This window comes from Colias croceus, chromosome 13 (assembly GCF_905220415.1).
Source record: "Colias croceus chromosome 13, ilColCroc2.1".
In the NCBI taxonomy this organism is placed as follows: domain Eukaryota; kingdom Metazoa; phylum Arthropoda; class Insecta; order Lepidoptera; family Pieridae; genus Colias; species Colias croceus.
The window spans coordinates 10,499,646-10,522,703 of NC_059549.1; the positions used below are offsets into that span (position 1 = coordinate 10,499,646).

The 23,058-nt window shown below is 33.4% G+C and overlaps 2 protein-coding genes across 4 annotated transcripts in view; one reads left to right on the plus strand and one right to left on the minus strand.

The window, feature by feature from the left end:
• Positions 1–1,962: 1,962 nt before the first annotated feature.
• LOC123696663 (ribosome biogenesis protein BMS1 homolog) lies at positions 1,963–7,940 on the minus strand. Its single transcript, XM_045643006.1, has 2 exons — positions 6,935–7,940; positions 1,963–4,521 (listed from the first exon to the last, which is right to left on the minus strand). The coding sequence occupies exons 1-2, from the start codon at positions 7,836–7,838 to the stop codon at positions 1,994–1,996; spliced, it is 3,432 nt and encodes a 1,143-aa protein (XP_045498962.1). The 5' UTR covers positions 7,839–7,940; the 3' UTR covers positions 1,963–1,993.
• Positions 7,941–8,606: 666 nt separating this feature from the next.
• The window catches only part of LOC123696669 (protein Aster-B-like), a 29,202-nt gene continuing 14,750 nt past the window's right edge, over positions 8,607–23,058 (plus strand). For 2 of the 3 annotated variants that reach the window (XM_045643014.1, XM_045643017.1), the window contains exons 1-7: positions 8,607–8,779; positions 10,120–10,230; positions 18,706–18,787; positions 19,161–19,259; positions 19,810–19,963; positions 21,543–21,700; positions 22,157–22,309. In XM_045643014.1, the coding sequence (XP_045498970.1) occupies positions 8,736–8,779; positions 10,120–10,230; positions 18,706–18,787; positions 19,161–19,259; positions 19,810–19,963; positions 21,543–21,700; positions 22,157–22,309 (801 nt within the window). In that variant the 5' untranslated portion in view covers positions 8,607–8,735. The remainder of the gene's footprint in view (positions 8,780–10,119; positions 10,231–18,705; positions 18,788–19,160; positions 19,260–19,809; positions 19,964–21,542; positions 21,701–22,156; positions 22,310–23,058) is intronic. The other variant, XM_045643015.1, reaches the window with a different exon arrangement.

A 23,058-nucleotide genomic window follows, 5' to 3' on the forward strand; every position in this document is an offset into this window, starting at 1 on the left:
AAATAAACGGACACAGCCTCAGCAAAATGCTGCACAAAAACAGCGCTAATTTGCAGGCTGTAATATCGAAAAATCGGGTAAATTCTATCAATTATTACACTTACATTCATCTGTACATATTTCAAAATAAGTTCAAGTTCTACAAAATATATAATGATCGAAAGCCATATCATCATCAATTCATCATCATCATCCAATACAGCGTTTGAAACAAAGTTATGAAAAGTACCTAAAAATATGTTGGCCGCTTAAGATCATTCCGAAACTGATGAATGGATTCAAAATTATATAACTAAGAATATGTTGGCGTTTTTGGCGAAAACATGCATGTTTTACTGTTAGCAGATGAAGCGCAGGCTCCAGATTGTAAATGGCGCCAAAAGGCATATTTAACACCAAAGATACCATGCAATCGCAGTCATTTCATTAAACAGATACAGACATTCATCTTCTATATTCTATAGAGTAGGTAAATAGCAAAAAAGTCGTGAAGGCAAAAATTGAGTCAGGTAGGTCCGTCTCAGACTCGCTAAACTTAAACTAAAGAATCTAGAGCAACTGCAAATAAATTGGTCACCCATCCAATTGATAACCTTTTCAACTGTTGCTTAACCTTGATCTTATAAACAGTAACGGCATGCGGCACCGCACCAGACAGAAACAGCATCGCGACGGACGATTGATCCTTTGGGGGAGGGACCACTGACACGGCGAAACAATTAGATAGTAAATGAATATTATGTATTTGTTTAATTGTATTACTTTATAATATCGACTTTTTGTATAACTATTTAATGCTAAGATTTTTTGGAAATAAAGAATTTATCAGCACTATTGACTTTTATTTATAAAACTGTTCCCCTTGTAATAAATTAAACTCTGCGTCTAATTTATCTAATATAGGAATATGTTATCTACACTAATATTATAAAGAGGAACTACTACTACTACTACTAGGACTACTGGACCGAATTTAAAAATTCTTTCACCATTCGAAAGCTACATTATCCACGAGTAACATAGGCTAGGTTTTATCCCAGAAATCCCACGGGAACGGGAACGGGAACTATGCGGGTTTTTCTTTGAAAACGCGAGCGAAGCCGCAGGCGGAAAGCTTATATAACAGGATAGGACAGTCTTTAGATATTCCTCTATTGTATACATCAACCCTAATACCTAATATAATATGGTATAAAAGACAATGGGAAAGTTTGTTTGAATCGAGACTTTTTTTTATATTTTTAATGCTTAAGCCTAAATTCTAAAATACTAACTTACCTATACATTTTTGTCTTTTTATAGTTTAGTAATTAATTTTTCATAAAAATATTGCGATGTTCTACTCTGGGTGTAATCCATTTTCAGTCTAAATTGTTTCCAAATGGTTTTGATTGGGTTTTTTTGAAAATCGTTGGAGTCATTTTTACTCCTATATACCTGCCTAGGTACACCTGTTAAATATGTAATAAGTAGTCTACACTGGTTTTGTTAATCTAATAAATTACATGACTTCGTCGAGAATCGCGAATCGTGCGTAGTTTTAAAGATAGGGACACAGGGACAGAGAAAGCGATTTGCTTTATACTATGATGATGATGATAATAATCTTTAAGACTATGTGTTATGCATGCTACTAGACAATTGCTTCACTCGTTGCATATTTTCGTTTGTTTCTTCCTTTGCTATTTTTTTCGCAAAAAAATGAATGTTGAAATAAAATTTATGTCTCTCTGTAAAGTATATGGTCTAATCTTGGGTCTAATCTATCTTTGTAGTCTGTACCAAATTTCATGAAAATCAATTCAGTGCTTTAATAATGAGAATCTTAAAAGCTTCAGAGATATCAAGCTTTATACTAGTAACGACTATTCAGGATTTTTTACTTACATCAACACCAACCTTGATAAAAAATACATATAACCAAAATTCAATGTGGAGGACAAATAAATTAAGGCATTAAAATATTATAGTAACAATCGTTTATTAACAAAAATTACATTTGCGGTTTCTTTTTACTAGATGTTTTGCTTAAATTCCTACAAATCTTCTTCTTCAACTCTTTCTGTCGCTTTATCTTCCTCCATTCTTCTTCTTCTTGCTTTTTCTTGAACTTACTTATTCTTTCCTTGGTTGCTACCCTTTGATCGCTCTTCTTCTTTTCGTAATTAGTTCTAATCATTTTCATAACATTAGATACTTTCTGTTCATATGGACTCTTGATTACTGCTATCCTTTCTCCGAAGTTTTCTTTAGTATTCTTCGTCGATATCTTATTCTGTTTATGTTTGGGCTTAAATCTATAAGGCAGTCCTTTCTGTAAATTTTTAGGAATGACTAACGGCTTGAAAACTTTAGGCTGTCTGACAATCTCTGTGTACATTGAATCTGTGTTTGCTTCGCTCTTGATATTCTTTTCACGTTTCAGTTGTCCCTTCGTCTTCATTCCTTGCCATGCGTTTTTGTTTCCGATAGGCAGTAATAGATTAACAACCGGCGCGTAAAATTTAGTCACGTCTACTTTGAACCACGTTCGACAGAAAATTATATCGCTCATTTGTATTTTGTCCTCGAACGTCGCACGGAACGCACCTTCTGGTTTGTTAAGTGCTTTCTTTATCTGTCCCCTAATACCAGATACTGTCTTTATTCTGGCTCCTTCAAATTTCGCTACTTCGAGTGTACTTGTAAACATATCTTTAATGAACGCAGTCTTTTTGTAGATCTTTAGAGGCGTTCCGACCAATTTAAGTTTTTTCATGATTTGGGTAGACTTGTTGATTTCATTTACACTTCCGGTAGCTGCAATCCTGAAGCCTAATTGTTTTATCTCATTTGTACTGTTAGTGACTGTTTGCAATGCAAGAAAACCGGTGTTTTGAGGTGTGATGGGTCCATAGAAGTGCATGTTACATGTTACATGTTCTGGCGTATATTTCAAATACCTACACTTAAGATCGTCTTCGATCTTGGAATAAATAGGCAAAGTTTGGAACCGTCGCCAACCCAACGAAATGATCAATGGATCATTTGTCTTTAATATCTTCTTGTACCATCTGTGTTTTTTCACTTTGCACGAAACAAAACCAATGTTTTGTTCTGCCATGTTTAAAGCCCCGATTAGGATTGGATAGCTCTCATCGAAATTGGTAACGAACTCAGAAGGCATATTTTTAAATAACATCCTAACATATAATCCTGGTCTAAATCCTTCAACTTCAACTCTCAAACCCTCATCTAGATTTTCGAAAACTGACTTGTTTAACTCAGATTGTTTTAAAGCTTCAGCTTTGAGATTTTCGTAATATGAATGATCACCTTTTATTCTATGATCATCAGGATTATCATATTCAGCATCAAATTTAGCCTTCAATTTTAGTTTCTTGTCAAGAATTTCAGATTTTGTTAGTTCACCTTTTCGTTTTGATCCCGGTTCGGCTGCATTATCTTCAGCTTCTTTGGCTTCATGTTTTTCACCCGTTTCTAAATCCTCAAAGTCGCCGTACATGTCATCGTCGCCATCACTAGCATCATCTAATTTCAGAAGTTCCTCTGCATCTTCATCAGCAGATCTTTTCCCAGTAACAAAACTATTAATCAATGCTTGTTTATTGGTTTCACTTGTCCAATCCCTTATAGTTGGTTTATCTAAAGCATAGAAAAATGAACATTCATCAACATCTAGTTGATCTTTATGCTTTTGCTTTGTCTTTTGAGAACTTGTCACTTTTTTGAATAAACCACCAATTTCTTCTTCACTCTCATCTTCCGATTCTTCTTGATTCTGTGTCTTTGTTTTGTTTCCAACTTCAAATTCGCCATACACAAGCTTCATTATATTTTTTGAAGTTTTCTGTCGCTCAAAATATGCCATTGTAGCCTTTTCACCTAGCTTTTCTTTCCATTTAGAACCGAAATCTTCTTCATTTTCGGACTCACTATCAGCATCAGAGCTATCATTGTCTTTGCCTTGTTCCTTGCCTCCATTTACTTCTTCTGTATCCATGTTATCATCATCTTCATCATCATCATTGTCATCTTCAGAATCAGACTTGTTTTCCCAAGGTAATTTTGCACTCGCCTCTTTTTCACTTTGGTCAATACCACTGTCATTATCAGAATCACTTTCACTTCCTGTTTCTGAGTCATCAGAACTTTCTTCGTCATTTTTATTTTGTTTCAAGTATTCGTCATCCTTTAACATACTTGGATATATAACAGCACCGCCGCTGAACAGCTTAAAGCCAGACTCTTGCATTTGCTCATCAACAGTTTCTTTTGACTCCACAACATTTTTTAACAGTGCTTTCTTTTCGTTTGTTTCTTCATCTTCTACTTTATGAGAGTGAGATCCTTTAAGTTCAATGTACACAGCGTCTTTATCATATACAATGCCTCCAACACCAGAAAATGGAGCATATATTTGTCTTTCTCTCTCCATGAGATGTCTCTTCTTTTCTTTACTTGGTAGTGGACATGGATCTGGTAGATATGACAGTTCACTTATTTTCATGTCACCAACACCTGAAACACACATTTTGTTATTATTATCTAGACTGATATTATACAGGGCTAGGGCAGCGCAGGTCATAGGGTTTCGGACTGATTTGACTATAATGTTATACAGGGTGTCCCAAGAAGTAGTGATATACTGAAGCTGGGAGGTAGAGGACTTAGAGGGCTATTTGAATCACCCCTATATGTTATGCGAATTTTCGTATTTTTGGAGTTATGACTTTTTATTCAATTTTTTACTTATCGCTAAGTACGATGAGATTTCTATTCATGTAGTTAGTCATATTATATTTATATATTCAATAAACAAATCGTACGTAAAATTAATAGAGTTCGTTGTAGATGATCAAAACTTTAATTTTTTAAACAAAATTTAAAATCTTGTTTTCGAAAATCTATTTTTTCGATTATTCACATTTAATCAACTTCTGGCTAAATACAAACAAATATTTTTCAACTACAAACCTCTAGGATCATTTATCAGTCATTTTTAACCACAGAACAGTAAAAACAAATAGAAGTTTGAAGTGGGCGTGGCCCGCGTGTCACTAGTAAGGTGAGCTCGCCTTACTTAAGGCTGCAGTCTAACAAAATTGCGTTTTCAAGAAGTTATTTGACAATTTTTTCCCGGCTATTGAAATGATAAACTGAATTTTTTTTTCTTGTTTATCAATTAGTGTTATATACGCAATGCGCGTGAATTTTTTCACATTTATAAAGTTACTTTATGTTACCTTAATCAGGCATTCAAGATAAGTCTCTTTCTCCCAAAGACATTTCGAGCTAAGTTTGTGCACTCACTACGTTGCAACCGATTACAATTTATACAATTTGATCAGCGCATTATTATCGTCGCATAGTAGCATATAGTCGTCATCAAAATCTGCTGAATACAATTGCCGAAAAACTTATGATTTTCCTAATTAGAACGTTATAAATTCATTAAATTTCCCATTTTAGCCTTACAAAAAACTATTGATAAATACTGCTAAAAGTTATTTTTTCCATTAATTTATTCGAGTTGGTTGAAGACCAATGAGTATTAATCCTTTCAAAAAAATTTTTTTTTAATTTTGATAATTCTTTAAATATTAAAAAAATATTTAAAATAAGTAGGAAAAAAAAACGACGGAGTCGCGGGCGGAAGCTAGTCAAAAATAAATATCTTTTGTTTTCATTTGCGCATTTTTCTATTTTATAATTTTTTACACAAACATTAAATTTTTTTTTTTATTATACAGGGTTACAGGAAAAGTCGATGTAGATTCATTAAGGGCATGTAGTACACATCATTTCTGAATGATTTCACTACGTAACCTCCCATCCTAAACTTAACCGTTTTGGAGATATTCGAGTTTTAATTTTTTTTATGAAAATGCCCAATTTTTCGGCTATTCAATTGAATATTTTGAATTTTTTTGACTCTTATGATTATTTTTTTGGTTTTTTACATATGAAGAATGAGATGCCTAATTACCTCAATGACTAAAATTGCACGTAAGTTAACTAAATAGGTCATTGTAGACGATCGAAACTTAAGAAAATAAGTACAAATTATAAAAAAATATTTTTCTTTTCTGGATATCTCAAAAAATTATTATGGCACTTGCTCTGCAGATGTGCAGATAATAAAATTTTGGAAAATGAAAAATATATTTTTCTGCTGAACTACAAATGAAAAAACTGCACTACAATCAACTACAGGTGTTTATCTTCAGATGTTGATCAGAAACAACCGGAAAAAAAAATTTTTGCAATTTCAATGGACAACTTTTTTTGCTAATATTTTTTTTTGGCGCTAATGGACACAAAATATATGATTATTATAGTTATAGTTAGATTCAGTTTAAACACAACATAGGAGTCACGCTTTTTGCTGTATTTTTTTTTTGTTTAAAAATTTTGGAAACAGTCATAAAGCAATAAAAAAATAGAAACCCATCATTGTTCTACTAATTGTAAAATTTGAAAATATTTTGAAATAGATACTTAATTATGTATATAGTTAACTAGTGGTCCGCCCCGGCTTCGCCCGCGGTACATATTTCTCAATAAAAGGTAGCCTATGTCCTTTCTCGGGTATCAAAATATCTCCATACCAAATTTCATGCAAATTGGTTCAGTAGTTTAGGCGTGATTGAGTAACAGACAGACAGACAGAGTTACTTTTGCATTTATAATATTAGTATATTAACTAGCTGTGCCACGCGGTTTCACCCGCATTGCTAAGCTCCTATTGGTCTTAGCGTGATAATATAGCCTCGATAAATGGGATATCTAACACCGAAAGAATTTTTCAAATCGGACCAGTATTTCTTGAGTAGTAGCGCATTAAAACAAACAAACAGCTTTATAAACAAACTTCAGCTTTATAATATTAGTATAGATTATAATATTTTTGAATATTAAATAATTAATTTACCTGCTATGTGGACTGTGGATTCCTTCATTAACGGCACGCCTCTCACATATCCATACAAAACTACATCTCTGCTAACTTTTGGATCCTTTCTTATATTCTCCTGGTTGGTAATATCTTCCATTCTATCAGCCAACATGTAAGCATGAGTTGTTCGCCAACTGAGAGCCCTGAACTTCATAACTGATATAAATCTTGCTAAATTCTTTATCTCATTCCTCAAATACTCTCCGTGAATGATACCTGACAAGTAAAACAGCTTCGCTCCTGAATACACTTCAGTCCAAAACCTGTGTTTCAATGTTTTCTTTGTCATTTTTAATTTCTTTGCATTCTTTATCATATCCAAGTGCGTCAACACACCCATTATTTTAGGCATACCATGCACTTGGCAAATGTTTAGGAACTCAAATATTTCCATCTCAAACCCAAAGCTCGCGTCACACAGCAGCAGTACTAGGTCTGCACATTTGGCGATGTCTATCATAGAATTCACGTCATTGTTACATTCGATCAATGTTATTCGTCGTTTCTTCGATGTGACGATAGTTATAGGACCTTTAGTGCTTGTTACATTTGTCTTAATAAAACTTTTGATTAAATTGTTTATTACCGTCGTTTTTCCCACTCGCGGTGGTCCTACAACAGCAACGATGATCGGCGGCGGCTCCAGTGGAGTTTTATCCACCTGCGGAATATGCTGCTTCTTTGCGATAACATCTTCCTTTCTGCGAAACTGTCTTTCGGCGCGGACAACAGATTGAATAGCGAATGCTTTTGGATTTCTCTGCCGAGCACTTAGGTTAGATTGATCGACTTGATTTTTCTTTTTCTTCTTTTCCGCCTTCCGGCCGGCATGTTTGGCTCGGTGAGATTTTTTCTTATCAAAAATGGCATCGTCTGCCATTTTTGAATGCAGTGTTTTAATTTAAACTGAGAGTAAAATAAAAATTCCAGGACCAAAACATTTAAATTCACGTGTATTCTATTCTGTCACAGTCTCACAGGTCACAGTGTCACACTCACAGACAGAACATATTGTGTCATGTGTCAACTGTCAATAATTGTTTGATTTTTTTTTAATAATTTATTCATAACCATGGATACAAGTTCTTCAGTCGCAATCTTAAAGAATAATTATTGTTTGACATTATTTAGAAATACCATTATTAAATAATACTTTTTATTGAGCTATTTTCTTTCTTGAGCAGATCTCTCTTTTCTCCTTATTATTAATTATTCCAATGCGAGTGTCGGAAACAAAAGCTTCCATTAGGTATTATTGGGTATTATACGTTAAGAATATGATATATTATGTTCCGTTTTTGCATGAGGCAAGTTTATTGGATTAGATAAGAAATAATGTTATAATAAGTTACGAAAATAAATATTAACAGGAATACAGCTATTAATAAAAAAACTGCACATTCTGTAATGTCGCATTAAATCTCTTCATGGTCCATGGATTAATCATAATTTTCTTTCATTTTATTTCGTCGATAGCTAATTATGGCAACATTTATAAAGCAAAAAAGTCAAAACTTTAAGATTACGACTGAAGGACTTGTATCCATGGTTATGAATAAATTATTAAAAAAAAGTCAAACGTCAGTCGTCAAATGTCAACTGTCAGTACAAATCTTGGAATCGATGTTGCTTGATGTCTATCATGTCTATTCTTTTGTGATTGTTATATTTTAGTATATGAAATCGTCTATGTGGACTATGAAAATAAACAATAAAAACATAAATGATTGCTCTCCAGTGCTAGATAAAAAAGCTTACTAAATACATTCCATTTACCATGGCTTCGTCGGAATTAGAGAGCCGAAACGTCCCGATATCCATGTAAGTTAATAAAATGTATTGTTGATTTGTTGATAGCTTAGATGTTGATAGTGAAAAGAGTTCTCGGTTTCGTGTGTTAGTTATAATTAGTTAAAATTTAAATATCCTTCAATTAGCGTTAAAATAAATTTACAGTCGTCACTTTGGTTCGTTTGCATTAGATAACAATAGTCCATGTTTACTTTATAAAACGTTGAGTATTAGTATTCATTTCTTATTAGCATTTACTTGAATAACTATAAAGTGCGGAAAACGTACTATGCGCCCATATTTCATATGACGACAAACATTTATATCTATTTGTTGTATTCTCTTATTTTCTTTAATAACAATGCTTTCCCTTTCGTTTTTTATATCCAATTACGAATAACAAATACCTATAACGCAAATGCTGTAATAATGAATTCTTTTGAAAAATGCACTGTCAGTTCTAAGAAAGTGGGAGGTAACATGATTTGTTGCTAATATTAAATATACATCATATTTCGTTATCTCATGTTAGTCACATAAGATGATACTTGGCATCGAATAACAAACAAATAAATTAATAGTCAAACATTCACATTTAGTACCACAAATAATTATTACAAATTTAAAGAGACATTATTTTTATATGTTTGAATATACTATAATATATTCTCTATATCTACTAGCTTTCCGGCCGCGGCTTTGCCCACATTCTTAAAGAAAAACCCGCATAGTTCCCGTTCCCGTGGGATTTCCGGCATAAAACCTATCCCATGTGTTAATCCAAGTTATCCTCTATATGTGTGCTTAATTTCATTGTAATTGGTTCAGTAGTATTTGCGTGAAAGAGTAACAAACACAGACACATCCTCACAAACTTTCGTTTATAATATTAGTAGCCAAAGTAGGAAGTAGGATAGGATAGGACAGGATTATATCGGTTATTGAACCCATGAATCTGTATGATTTGTCGGTTCGGTAGGAAATAATTGTTTCTTTCAACTGCACACTCTGGGTCTGGATCCACAAATACATTATGGTTATCTTAAATACCTAACACTTCATTAATTTCTTACCTATTCAAAAATAATAATTTATAATCAAACATATAAAAATAAAAAAAAACTCCACATACCTTCTTATAAGCTCTATAGTCTATATTTGAACTGTAATAATGTTACAAGTAGATAACTGCGTTAAAAACAACCGACTTTGACACCATCCTGCATCGAAAAAAAAAGAATCACGTAAATCGGTTCAGAAACCTCGGAGTAATCGGTGTACATAAATAAAAAAAACATACCGGCCGAATTGATAACCTCCTCCTTTTTTTGAAGTCGGTTAAAAAGTAATTACATTTTTTCCTCTTTCAGGAGAAAATCAGTGGAGAATCTTGTAATATCATCACAAGATGCCATCGGCCAGAGCATCAGCCAGGCTCTCAGTATTTCGGGAATGAGCAATCCAGTATATCAAGAAAATAAGTGAGTACATTTTTCATATTTTTCCTCTTTCTTAAATATAAGGTTTTCAACTGACTTGTTACTATGCATAACACTAGCTGAAATAAAAAAAATGCCTTTGTCACTCAGAAACAATGTAGCTTCTGGTGAAATAATTTTGGAACTTTTTTGTGTAGAAAAAGATATTACAAAATCTGTATTTTCATTTTCAAAGTGACATCCTTTTTATATCAATTATAAATGTATTGCAGGACAATTTTGATCCATATAATATGTATAATATCTTTTATTTTGTTGCTTTACTATATATATAAAAATGAAACCCAATTCGCGTTGTCACGGCATCACGTGTGAACGGCTGAACCGATTTCGATAATTCTTTTTTATCTTTGAAGTACGAGGATGGTTCTTATGTAGAGAAAAAGTAAAAATGTACCACGGGCGAAATAGGGGCGAACCGCTAGTCCTATATAAATGTGGTTTCAAACATACGAGGATTATACAATTAATAAATTGCGATTAAAATCTAATTTTGTCTTCAATTTTGGATAGATAATAATTAATCATAAATAGATTATAAGTCATTAATAAATTACGACAATCATGTTGATATTATATTTGCATCGGGCTTTCTAGAACAAACTGCAATAAAAGGAATAAAAACAAGATTTGAAATTTTGCCAAGTAGTAAAATATCTGGCGAGGTTTCGGCTTAACTTGAATTATAGTCAAACCACTTGGAACGCTATGTATTGAACAAATTTTAGTTTTACAATTCATATGAAAATTGGGCTACCACTATTTTAACTTTGTTACAAAAATGCTTTAACATTTATGCAACTCGTACATGTAAGATAATAAAAACAATTAACTTGCGAGATTGTAAACTCGTAAAATTGGGCATCATTGTCGTGCAATTTAACACATTATTTTTCATTAGACTATATCTATACATATAATAAATCTGTAGAAGGGTCAATTCTGTACATTGAAAATATTGAAAAAATAAATAGCAGGGGGTGTTACTGGATCGATACCAAACCCAAATATGTGATTAAAAAAATTTTTGTCTGTCTGTCTGTCTGTCTGTCTGTCTGTCTGTATGTGAAGGCATCACGTGAAAACTAGCGGTTCGATTTCGATGAAACTTGGTATAATTATACCTTATTATCCTGGGCGTAAAATAGGATACTTTTTATCCTGGAAAAATACGTAGAAAAAAATTAATCTTAATTTTTCAGTTTTATCCATAGACGTTGTTCCGTAGAACCGCGAACACACGTTGCGTATTATTATAGGCCTAGCCGTATTTGGGAATTGGGTCCAATAGATATTTATAAGATGTTATTGACAGAGGTACTCAAAATGGAGAAATAACCATCCACGCGAAGACCGACATCCGCGCGGACGGAGTCGCGGGCGGAAGCTAGTGGTGAATATATAGCTATGAATAAACACCTGATATTCTGATAAAGTAAGTGCTATATATTATACTAGGTTTTCGCCCGGGGCATCGCCCGCGCAGTCAAAGAAAAACCCGCATAGTTCCCGTTCCCTTGGGATTTCCAGGATAATATTAATAGTATGGATTATATTTTATTTAATAAGAGCAGTGGTGGCTAAGAGCAGTGGTGGCTCAGTGGTGAGACCTCGGACTTCGAATCGATAAGTCCGGGGTTCGAGACCAGGCGAGCGCGCAGGAAATAAATTGATTTTTGAATTTATCTGCGCATGTTGTAACATCACCACTGCTCGAACGGTGAAGGAAAACATCGTGAGGAAACCGACATGTCGAAGAATTAAAAAGTTCGACGACATGTGTCATCCGCCAACACGCACTTGGCCAGCGCGGTGGATTATGGCCTGTACCCTCATAGGAGGCCCGTGTCCCAGCAGTGGGAACGTATATGGGCTGATGATGATGATGATGATGATATTTTATTTGGTTGAGTGAACTCAATCAAATAAAATCTTTAGATAAGAATTATATGAACTGAAGATCATATAATTTTTTGTCAACTAATTTTCTTCCAACCTTTTACATTTTTTATTTCCACTTATGATGTAGTAGGATTTTATACTTTGTAGGAAAATGGTATACACTGATGCATGGATTCTTTTTTATTCACATGTTGAAATTAATAAAAATAATTGTTAGAAAATGTAATATGAAAATCACACTCTGAAACAGATATGTTCTAAAGGTCGAAAATTCTTTCAGTATTTTGGATCATACACAAAAAATTTCAATTCGAAATTCCTTATTCTGTTTCTAAGCTTTATTATCTAGGTATCACGGTTTGAACTCGGCGTGCAATCGTTAACATTATCATTCGCACATAACTGATTACGGATAACAATAATTGTTATTTATTGTACTCGAATTTGCGTTGTTCACGCGTGTTTTATAATTATATTGCACCTTAGTTCCGTCCTGTTTTTTTCGTAGCTTTTTCAAGATTGTTGCGTTTAGTTTGATTAATTTTTAAGTATAAATCGTAAGTGGAGTTTTAAATGTTTCATCGCTAAATTATGATGACTATATTGTAAAAACAAAGTGTATTTTTGTGACAAACTTAAATAATTATTATTAGCACTAAGAAGAGTACTACATCAAAATGGGTATACAAGATGTTACTAGTGATATGTGTGCAGTGAATTTTGCTCAAACAGAGTCCAAGTGGAAAGTACTATTTTTCAAGTGAGTAAGAATAAACACAGGTTTATTATAAAGGGTTACTTAGTCATGTTCTGTAAAGTGTAGCTAAAAATGATGAATTCTAAACAATACCCGCGACCCCTTCACTGAAAGCTCAAGTACAGTATACCTAGTCCCGTAGTCCATTGTTGTGTAATGTAGTCCGACATAACCCAGGGCTAACACCCCAAGGGTCTTGTAAAGCGAAAATCTTCATAAACAAAAAGGTATATCTTGATGTTCTATACATCACAATGAAAGATCTATTGTGCACTCGGGCATAACTAGTTAATCTTAGTTTCATTAAGGGCCGATTTTTCAATCCTTGGTTAAAATGTATCCGTCGAATAAAGTATTACACGAACATTTTTAAATGTCACCTGTATATTGTCAAATACAGATAATTAGAATACATTTTTGAAATGGTAGTTTAATACGTTATTCGACGAATAAGTTTTGACCAAGGATTGAAAAATCAGCCCTGAATAAATAAAATATGATAGTATAGCATAGGATAAGATCACGTAACAGATGAAAAACAGTGTGATTATTCTCAATCAAAACTGAAAAACTTATTGCAAACATTGGGCATATTGTTTTCTATTGTTTTGTTGCAATCAGCTGAGTTGTTATTATATTACTTGTTCCAGTTTAAGGTTTTGTTTGCGAAGTATTAGTGAAGATAAGTTAGTCATTAGTTAGTAATTTATTTTGTATGATAATAATTGTATTCCTTACTACAACCAGACCGTACAAGCAGACCAAATTGTTTAACCGATTCTTCTCAGTTGTAGTAGATTCAAGGTGAATATATTATCTTGTAAAAGTTTACATGAATAAGTCAGTATCTTCCAGATTTTTGGTAACCGCAACGAAATATCAATGATAATAATATACATTGTATTATTTAGCAAATTGATCGACCCGAGTGTTATCGCCAAGGTTGGAGTTATTGACCAATGAACTGTCGGCTATCTAATGTAATCTAATTGGTAATGGCCGACCAAAAAAGGACTTTAATTAAATATCTTTAGAGTACTTGATTGAATGCACTGGATACTGGAAGTCGCTGCTGAAAATAAGATTTTATACGAGTAGTGATTGGGAATTAGTGATTACCTGTAACATTGTCAAGACTATTATAGTTACTTACGCCTAATTTACTCTTCTTTACAATTTGGCTTTATCTGCTGATTCTTTTAACTACATAAATATATTTTTAAGCATAGTTATAACCCATGCGGAGAAAGAGTTTTTTTTTTGTTTTTTTGATAAATTTTATGACATTTTCGTAACTATCAATAAGTTTTCGGATTCAATTCACTGTCGCCAATAAAAAGATAATAAGGTCGCCAATTTGTATGTTTCGATATTATGTTTAACGAGATTATTTAGGTACAATACTGTTTTGATGCAATTATTATATTCGATGCACATCTTAAACTAACTACCTATACGGTATTTTCCTCATCTGACCAAATAATACGTCCAAAAAAATGTAGGTGTGGATTGTTTTTTACTTTGCTATCAGTAAGCGTAACTGAAATGTGCTAATGTTAGAATCTACATGACGATGTAAAACAAATTAACACTATTTTCATATGTCAACGTTGATAGCAATAATCACATCAAATTAATAATATAAACTGGAACGTTTTTTTTTTTTTGGTTGAACTCGGAATCACAGGAACTACGGGTCCGATTTGAAAAATTATATCAGTGTTAGATAGTCCATTTATCGAGGAAGGCTACATCCCAACCAACAAATCGTTGCTCTATAGAAGGGATAAGAACGTTTCAGAGGTGCTAATTGGTAGTCCTATAAGGGTGATAACATCGTTGTATAAACCCCAAAGTGGCGCATTTATAAAGCCATTTGATGGTATTGCGTTGCTGTAGCAGCAACTCAGATGCCATTTGGACCTATAGAAGAGTACACTTATAGAATCGCGATGCTGTTATAGAGCGAAGTAGTGATATAAAAGGAACCGCGATGCTGTTACAGCGCGAAGTTGTGTTTTAAGAGTAACCGCAAATCTTTTGTAGCACGAAGTTGCAATGTACGAGCCACCGCGACGCTACAATTATAGTACAAAATGGTAAATCGTGTACCAGTTTATAATACGAGTAAATGACTATAGGAACCATCATCGTGGTGTCGAGTATTAATTTTTGTTAAGCTGTTAATTATGTTAGATACATAAACTGACTTGCGAATGAAATTTTACTGATAGATTATATGCATAATTACGCTGTTTTTTTAATGCCCCCCTCGAATTATTGAGTTTTAAGTAATTAGAAACTAATTTTACACCAAATTGCTGTATAAAATGCCAAATAGCAACTCCGTGGCTATTATACAACCGCAAACGAACGTAGTTTTGACAACTGTCATGCTATATACTGGATTAAATTAGTAGGGTTCCCTGATGTAAATAGAAAACCCATAACATTTTTTTTGTATTTTCTAGTGTAAATTCCGATTTTTAGATTCCGATCCCGAAGTGTCAAACAAAACACTAGAGTCTGAATGGTCTGCTTCTGAATTATCACAAACCACATGATGACTGTTAACTTGGTTTTGTTCATAGGATGTAAAAGATTGTACGGAATCATTGTCCGTATTCGAAGCCTCACCTTGAATTTGTCTGGTGTCAATCCTTACTTACTTGTCTTACATATGTTCTAAATCCATGATTATTAAATAGAACCCTTCAATTATTTACGATACTGTGCTGACAATATGGCAGGTTTTTGTTGTTTTAAAGTGAAAGAAACTCTCTTATAGGCCGTATATCTCTCGTAAGTGTCGCATTTTACTACATTAATACGCCATTTTTGTTACATAACAGAGTTATTAACTTTTTTATACAGTAAATCAGTCCTATAACTCTAACCACTCAGCTATTACACCACTGCGTTATAATGGGCAGAAAAACACAAATATAATTCAATTAGGTTACAAAGAAGTGATATAGAACTCGGATATATCACCTAATTGCTCTATTATGGAGTTTCAGCTACCATGAAGATTCACAGTGCTATAATAGCAATAAGGAAAACCATTACAACACTAAATTGTCCTATTGTAGATTTTTTTACGCCTCTATAGGCATGGGACTATAAAGGTTACCCTAGTATCGTTTATTGCACTAATTTGCTGTAAAAAAGAGACCACCAGCGCTGTTATGTGATAATATCGCCCTGTTATTGCTGCATCAAAATCTGGTTAAGAGCTGCTCTATAAACGCCGTATAAAATAGTGATATAAACGTTTACATCACCTTGTTATGGGACAAATCTGCTGTGTATGATTATAGAGCAAAATCATCTCATTAAACGCTATTATACAACAAGCTTGTCACCGCGACACTGTTATAAGTCATTTAAAAAGCTTTTTAGTGCTGTAAGTTATTGTTATAGGACATCTTTGCTGGTTGGGATATCATCGCGCTTTTACCGTAGAAACTAGAAAAGCGAATGGCACAGCAAGTAATCAAATTGATTCAAGAAAATTTACTGCATCCACCACTTTATCCAACCAATACGTATCTCTGGCAGACGTGATTCATTTCTTTGTTTTTAATTTTGACCAAAATAAATTACACGAATCGTTGTAAACGTAACGCCGCCGAGGCCACCTCTAAATCATTTATTGTAAAAGACTCGGTGAGTAATTGTAAATATATTTTGTAATTGTTGAACTCATGGCCGGCTACACCATTTGATTTCGGTTGCAATGCTTAGGTGAGATTTTTTTTGTTTGCAAATAGTGTACGCGCTTTTGTGTTTTTGTCTGGACTCTGGCATGTTTGAAGTTGAATTATAATGTAGTTATCAATTCGTCATGTATGGACGTCATATAATTGCACCTGTTAATCATACATGATAATCTTTTACAGATTGGAAACGTATAATATGCAATTATAATACAAAATATAGGTATCGGTATATTTTTAACCGATTTCAAAAAAAAGGAGGAGGTTATCAATTCGGCCGGTATGTTTTTTTTTTTTTTTATGTATATACACCGATTACTCTGAGGTTTCTGAATCGATTTACGTGATTCTTTTTTTGTTCGATGCGGGATGGTGTCGAATTGGTCCCATAAAAATTTTATTCGGATAGGCCCAGTAGTTTTTATTTTATGAGCATTTTTGTCTGTAGGTATTTGTGAATTTTGTAAGTGCAAGTTTGAAGTCGGTTCTTTTTAATGCAGTTATTACTTGTCTAACACACGTCACCAAAACGGTTTTCTTCACCATAATTTTTATGAGTAGGTAGTTTTTGGCATATCAGAATCCATATTGATTAGCGCCAAAGAAATTATAAATCTATGCATTATATAAAAGAACGCGACAATATACCTACTTATGACGCGACGATGAAGTGACCTCTAATTAACTATCATTAGGTGTAAAATGATGAACATCAAATCTACATTAATATCGTAAAGAGGAAAATTTTTAAGTATGTAATGAAAAACGAAGATTTTTAAGATTATTCCAGAAAGCGCGCCTTACCGCGTTATTAGGTAGGTTATTTTTTATCTTTCGTCAACCCGGGTGCAGCCGGAGTATGCAACTAGTATTTACATAATATGTCAGATTTTATAACTCATACCTTCAAACATACCCACTAACATTTTCTCTGCTATTTCGTTGCTAGTAAAAAATTAAAACGACTTTAAAATGAGTAATGACTGTAGACTTGTGGAGAGATTAGTACATTGACCGGTAGGGTACACCGTACACTATAGGATCATTTAACTCTTGTCAAAATGATTAAAATGTCTAACATTTATCTTCTTTTTATTTAACCACTATTATTAATTAATATGCTTTTTGTTTTATAAATTTATTTATATTCTAAATAGAATGTAAATGAATACGCCACAATGTTAACAGATTATATTTCCTTTTGTTTCATTGTATCTTGAGCTAGTAAATAAAGACAAAAATAAATCTGCTTTAAAATTAAATTGATAATATTATGAAGGCATGAATGTCGAACGAACTAGTGTCTGAAAATTTTTAAGGTCAAAAATTCAATATGTCTACCAAAAATTAAATAAGTACAGATATTAAGAAAGAAAAACCTTAAAATATTAATATTTTTTGGGAAAGACTAAACCCCATAAAAAATCAACACTTATTAATGCATATTAATATTATAAGCATAAAAAAGCGTGATACTTAACACCCACTTAAATGTGAGTAACTTTTGAGTTCCACTCATGTGCAGCGGTGCTACGTGACTGCGTCATGGCTCGTTGCTCAGCTTGCAGAATTACCGAATTGTCTTGTTTTTATTGTAATCATTTTATTGTTTTTGTCAGCCATTGAGTTTGGTTTCTCTTAGTTTGATCTGTTGCGTGTTACTTTAGACTCGATGATGTTGGTAAATGTCTAGAAACATAGTTTTTGTGAAGGCAATTAGTGTTGAGAATATAATGTTAACAACGATTGTTGTAATTGTATGACTCATATATCATTTTTAAGAGAAGATATATTATTTGTAATGGAAAAATTTAATAACTTTTTTTAACCAACTTGAAGCTACATTATTCATTAGTTATGAGTATAAGCAGCAATTCATTTTGGTAATAACAGTTCCTGGTAGCTTATACAAACAAGAGATATGTAGCAGTTAAGATAAATACATAAGCCAATTAAAGGCAATTAATTATATCGAGTGAAATACATCCATTATCATACATTTTTCCGAGTATATCTACTATCTAAGATGCTACTATATTTGCTTATAATTTATATGATATTATGTTATTTTTATTGCAGAAATCTGTCACGGTCACCGTCACCATCGCTACGAATCACAGAACCCAAACAAGAAGTTAATACAGACAGTGAATATGAAAGGGTGAGTACCAGCTGCTCTTATTTTAAGACAATATACAAAATGGTTAAAATTAATTGAAGAAACCACGTTGACGTGCAATAAACTACTAGACTTACAGTCGAAGAAAAACTCTGCCCATGTGTTAGGCAGAGTTTTCTATTTTTGAGATTTTGCACCTTACTGCCACGGAATAAAGTGATCATTTTAATGAATGTTTTACACGGACAATTGTTACACCCTTTTACTTATTCCGTTAAGCAATACACAAAAAATGCTGCCATACTCGAGTTATTCACTTTGTCATTTTCATTTTGATTTGCGTAGAAAATTATGCATATACATTATACAAGTTTATTAATGTTTTGTTTTTTATTTATTTATTTTATAATTGTAGAGCGAGTTATCGCTCAGCGTGCCGCTGCACGGCGCGGGCGACGTGCCGGTCGGCGTCGACGCGGCACTCGCTGCGGCACTCAAGCCCGACTTTAATAAGGTAACTATGTGATACAGAAACTTGAGTTATCATTTTTAATATGCATGAGTGACAGAAATAATTATAAAGGAGTAGACTTTCTGTTTCTAATGGTTACGTTATGATATAAAATAAATACAAAGGAATTAATTGGGATGTTGAAAAGTTAATTAATACAATTACATAATTATAATATCGATAATTTCATAAAATTTTCTTAATACTTACTTACTGCATTTGAATCATATCCTGAAAAACTAAACTGGACGCAGTTTTAGCATAGACATAATACCCAAAATATAAAAATCGTACCCACTAATTTTGAGCAGAAACTCACTGCACACACATCTTTTTTAATTAATTACGGCTAAACAATAAACATGCTGTACTTACTGTAACTAAAACAAATGTAACATCTTTATACCATGTTTATCGTAAATAAAGAATTTTGAATTAATATTGACCATTAGATGTATCAATTCGTGTTCTGTATATTTGTGCTTTTGTGTTTAACACACACAAAAGCAGATACATTGCAATCGGTCACTAATCTAATACCTCCTTACTCCAGCAGCTGTCCAACCCCGGCTCCCGCAGCTCGGACGGCAGCGGTCGAGCCAAGAAGAAGAGCTGGTACAACTCGCTGTACCCCACGTACAAGAGCAAGTCGGAGGACTTCAAGCGGCTGTTCAAGGACCTGCCCGATGACGAGAGGCTCATAGTAGGTGTGTTTGTGTCAAATTTTCTGGATGGTATAGGATGGGTGGGTAGGGATAGTAGGGTTTTGGGCAGGACAAGTGATAACTGCGTTAAAAACAACCGACTTCAAACTTGCACTTGCAAAATTTACAAATACCTACAGACAAAAATGCTCATAAAATAAAAACTACTGGGCCTATCCGAATAAAATTTTTATGGGACCAATTCGACACCATCCCGCATCGAACAAAAAAAGAATCACGTAAATCGGTTCTGAAACCTCGGAGTAATCGGTGTACATACATAAAAAAAAAAAAAAACATACCGGCCGAATTGATAACCTCCTCCTTTTTTTTGAAGTCGGTTAAAAATAAAGTATAATTGTTGTAATGCCTGTCTGTGTTAAATCTAAATCTATACTAATCTAAAAAGCAAGGAACCTAACTGGTATACCTAAAGTTGGAAATTTTGAAAAAACTTCATTTTGGCGGCAAGAGATGAAACATGTGCCAATCGATAGTACATCAAAATACAAATAGGAAATACTCTTTGGTAAAATGTCGTAATTGATACGGTTTCGGAATAAATAAGGGTTAAAAAAAAATATTTTTTTTTTCAGTTTTTTGAATTATTTGTTACTTCTTACACTTAAAGGTTAAAACAAAGCATATAAAACTTCTAATTTGTAAAAAAAGGGTTTTAAAATGTTGCATTACTATCTAAACCAAAGTAATAAACCAACTTTGGGCTAGGGGTAGGGATACGCACGTGCGGTGCGTCACTTATTACAAATTAGAAGTTGTATATGCTTTGTCTTAACGTTTAAGTGTAAGAAGTAACAAATAATTCAAAAAACTAAAAAGAAAAATTTTTTTTTAAACTCTTATTTATTCCGAAACCGTATCAATTACGACATTTTACCAAAGAGTATTTCCTATTTGTATTTTGATGTACTATCGATTGGCACATGTTTCATCTCTTGCCGCCAAAATGACTTTTTTTTTTATCGCAAATTGGTAGGTATACCAGGCTTCATACTAAAATGTCCCATGCTCTTTATAAAGAATAGAAAAAATTCGATCACGAGGCGGGACTCGAACCCGCATCCTTCGCGCCATTCCGGGGCGGATGCCTCACCAACTCAGCCACTCGTGACCCGCCTGAGCAATCGAATTTATTCTATCCTTTCAGTTTTATGTGTCTTAAGGGACACACCGCGCGCCATCTATTGAGATGACAACCATCTCAACCAATATGAAGCACTTTTCAGTGAATACAATATTGTAACGATGGAACACGACCTTTTCTTGAATTTATATTTTTTGGTTTTTATGGCATTCAAAATGCTTTATAAATATAAATTTATAAAGAATAGAAAAAATACTAATCTAATCTATACTAATCTACTAATATTATAAAGGTGAAGAGTTTGTTTGTTTGTTTAAACGCGCTAATCTCATGGACTACTGGTCCGATTTGAGTAGTTCCTGAGATTAGCGCGTTCAAACAAAGCAGCGATTAGGAGCCTTGGCCAGAAAATGTTTGTGTTTTTTTTAACATATAATGGTGTAAATAAATGATTTATTTATATTATTATTTATACAGATTACTCGTGCGCACTCCAACGTGATATCCTAGCGCACGGTCGGCTATACGCGTCACAGAGCTACCTCTGCTTCTACGCGAGCATCTTCGGCTGGGAGACATCTTTGACGCTCAGGTGGAAAGATGTCACAGCTATTACTAAGGAGAAAACCGCTTTAGTAAGTCATCATCATCAGTATTTTCAACAATATTAACCAATACAAAATGTATATGATTTTTTTTGGCACAATATAGTAACAGGATGCAAGCTGGCCAAATTAGTGCCGAAGCAGAATCGATTAAATTGTATAGCTAAATAAAATAAAACCTTTTTTATTAATTAAATATCTGTGTTCCATCAACTCAATATTGTAATCATTGAATGTTTTTTTTTTTTTTAGTAAACATTGATTTTTCTTCCTTTAGCATTGGTTAAGATTTCTAACAAACAAGAAGTAAAACGCGTTGAGTGTCCTTTAAGTACATAACAACCGAAGAATTGTTACATTCGTTTGTTAATTTTTGATTTAAGGCATTTTAACCCATAATCATAAAAAAATCTACTCTTTAAATTTTCTAATATTAACTAAAAACCGTCTATTAAACAAGCAAGTAAAGATATCTCATTGTTGCAGGTGATCCCAAACGCGATCCTAGTATGCACGGACACAGACAAGAACTTCCTAACCTCATTTTCTGGGCGGGATAAAGCGTACCTGATGCTGTTCCGAATCTGGCAGAACGCACTCATGGACCAGCCGCTCACCACCAATGAGATCTGGCAGTGGGTGAGTAGTAGTTGAAAGAAATATGCCTAAAAAGGGGACAATATTATCCTCCTATACAAAGTGTGGGATAAAATCTTCCTAAGCTCGTTTTCTGGGCGGGATAAAGTTACCTGATGCTGTTCTGTATCTGGCAGAACGCGCTCATGGACCAGTGGGTAAGAGAAAAAACCATATTATACTCTACAGGCTGTGCTAGAAACAATGTTCTTATGTAAGAGTGGCCTTAAAACAAAGTTCTCTACAGAGTGTCCTAAAAAGAAATTTATGAATGGCGTGAAAGTATGCGGGTTCAAGTCCCGCCTCGTGATCGAATTTTTTCTATTCTTTATAAATTTATATAGATTTATTTTTTTATCAGATTTTATCTTGTTTCTTTCTACATAACTTGAAACGGCTATTTTTAAATGTCATTTTCACAAACTCAGAAATTCACACACACTACATCTTGACCCAACTTTTTTGCGATCGAAAGTGTTCAATTTCCTTAACAAAAATCAACATCGCAAATCGTAAGTTTCTTCTTTACAAATGTATGCACATAATTGAGTGTGGAATATTTTGCGCGTTGTTTTGACACGGAGATATTAGAATTACAAAGTTTTCGGATCAACACACCCATTTATCTGTCCTTGGAGTTACGTAGTTGATGCCTTTGGTCCTGGGTACGATTCCCGGGGCAAAGAAATTGTATAAATACGATAGAATGGATAGATGGAAAGATGTTTTCTTAATTTTTTTTCTATTTTTTG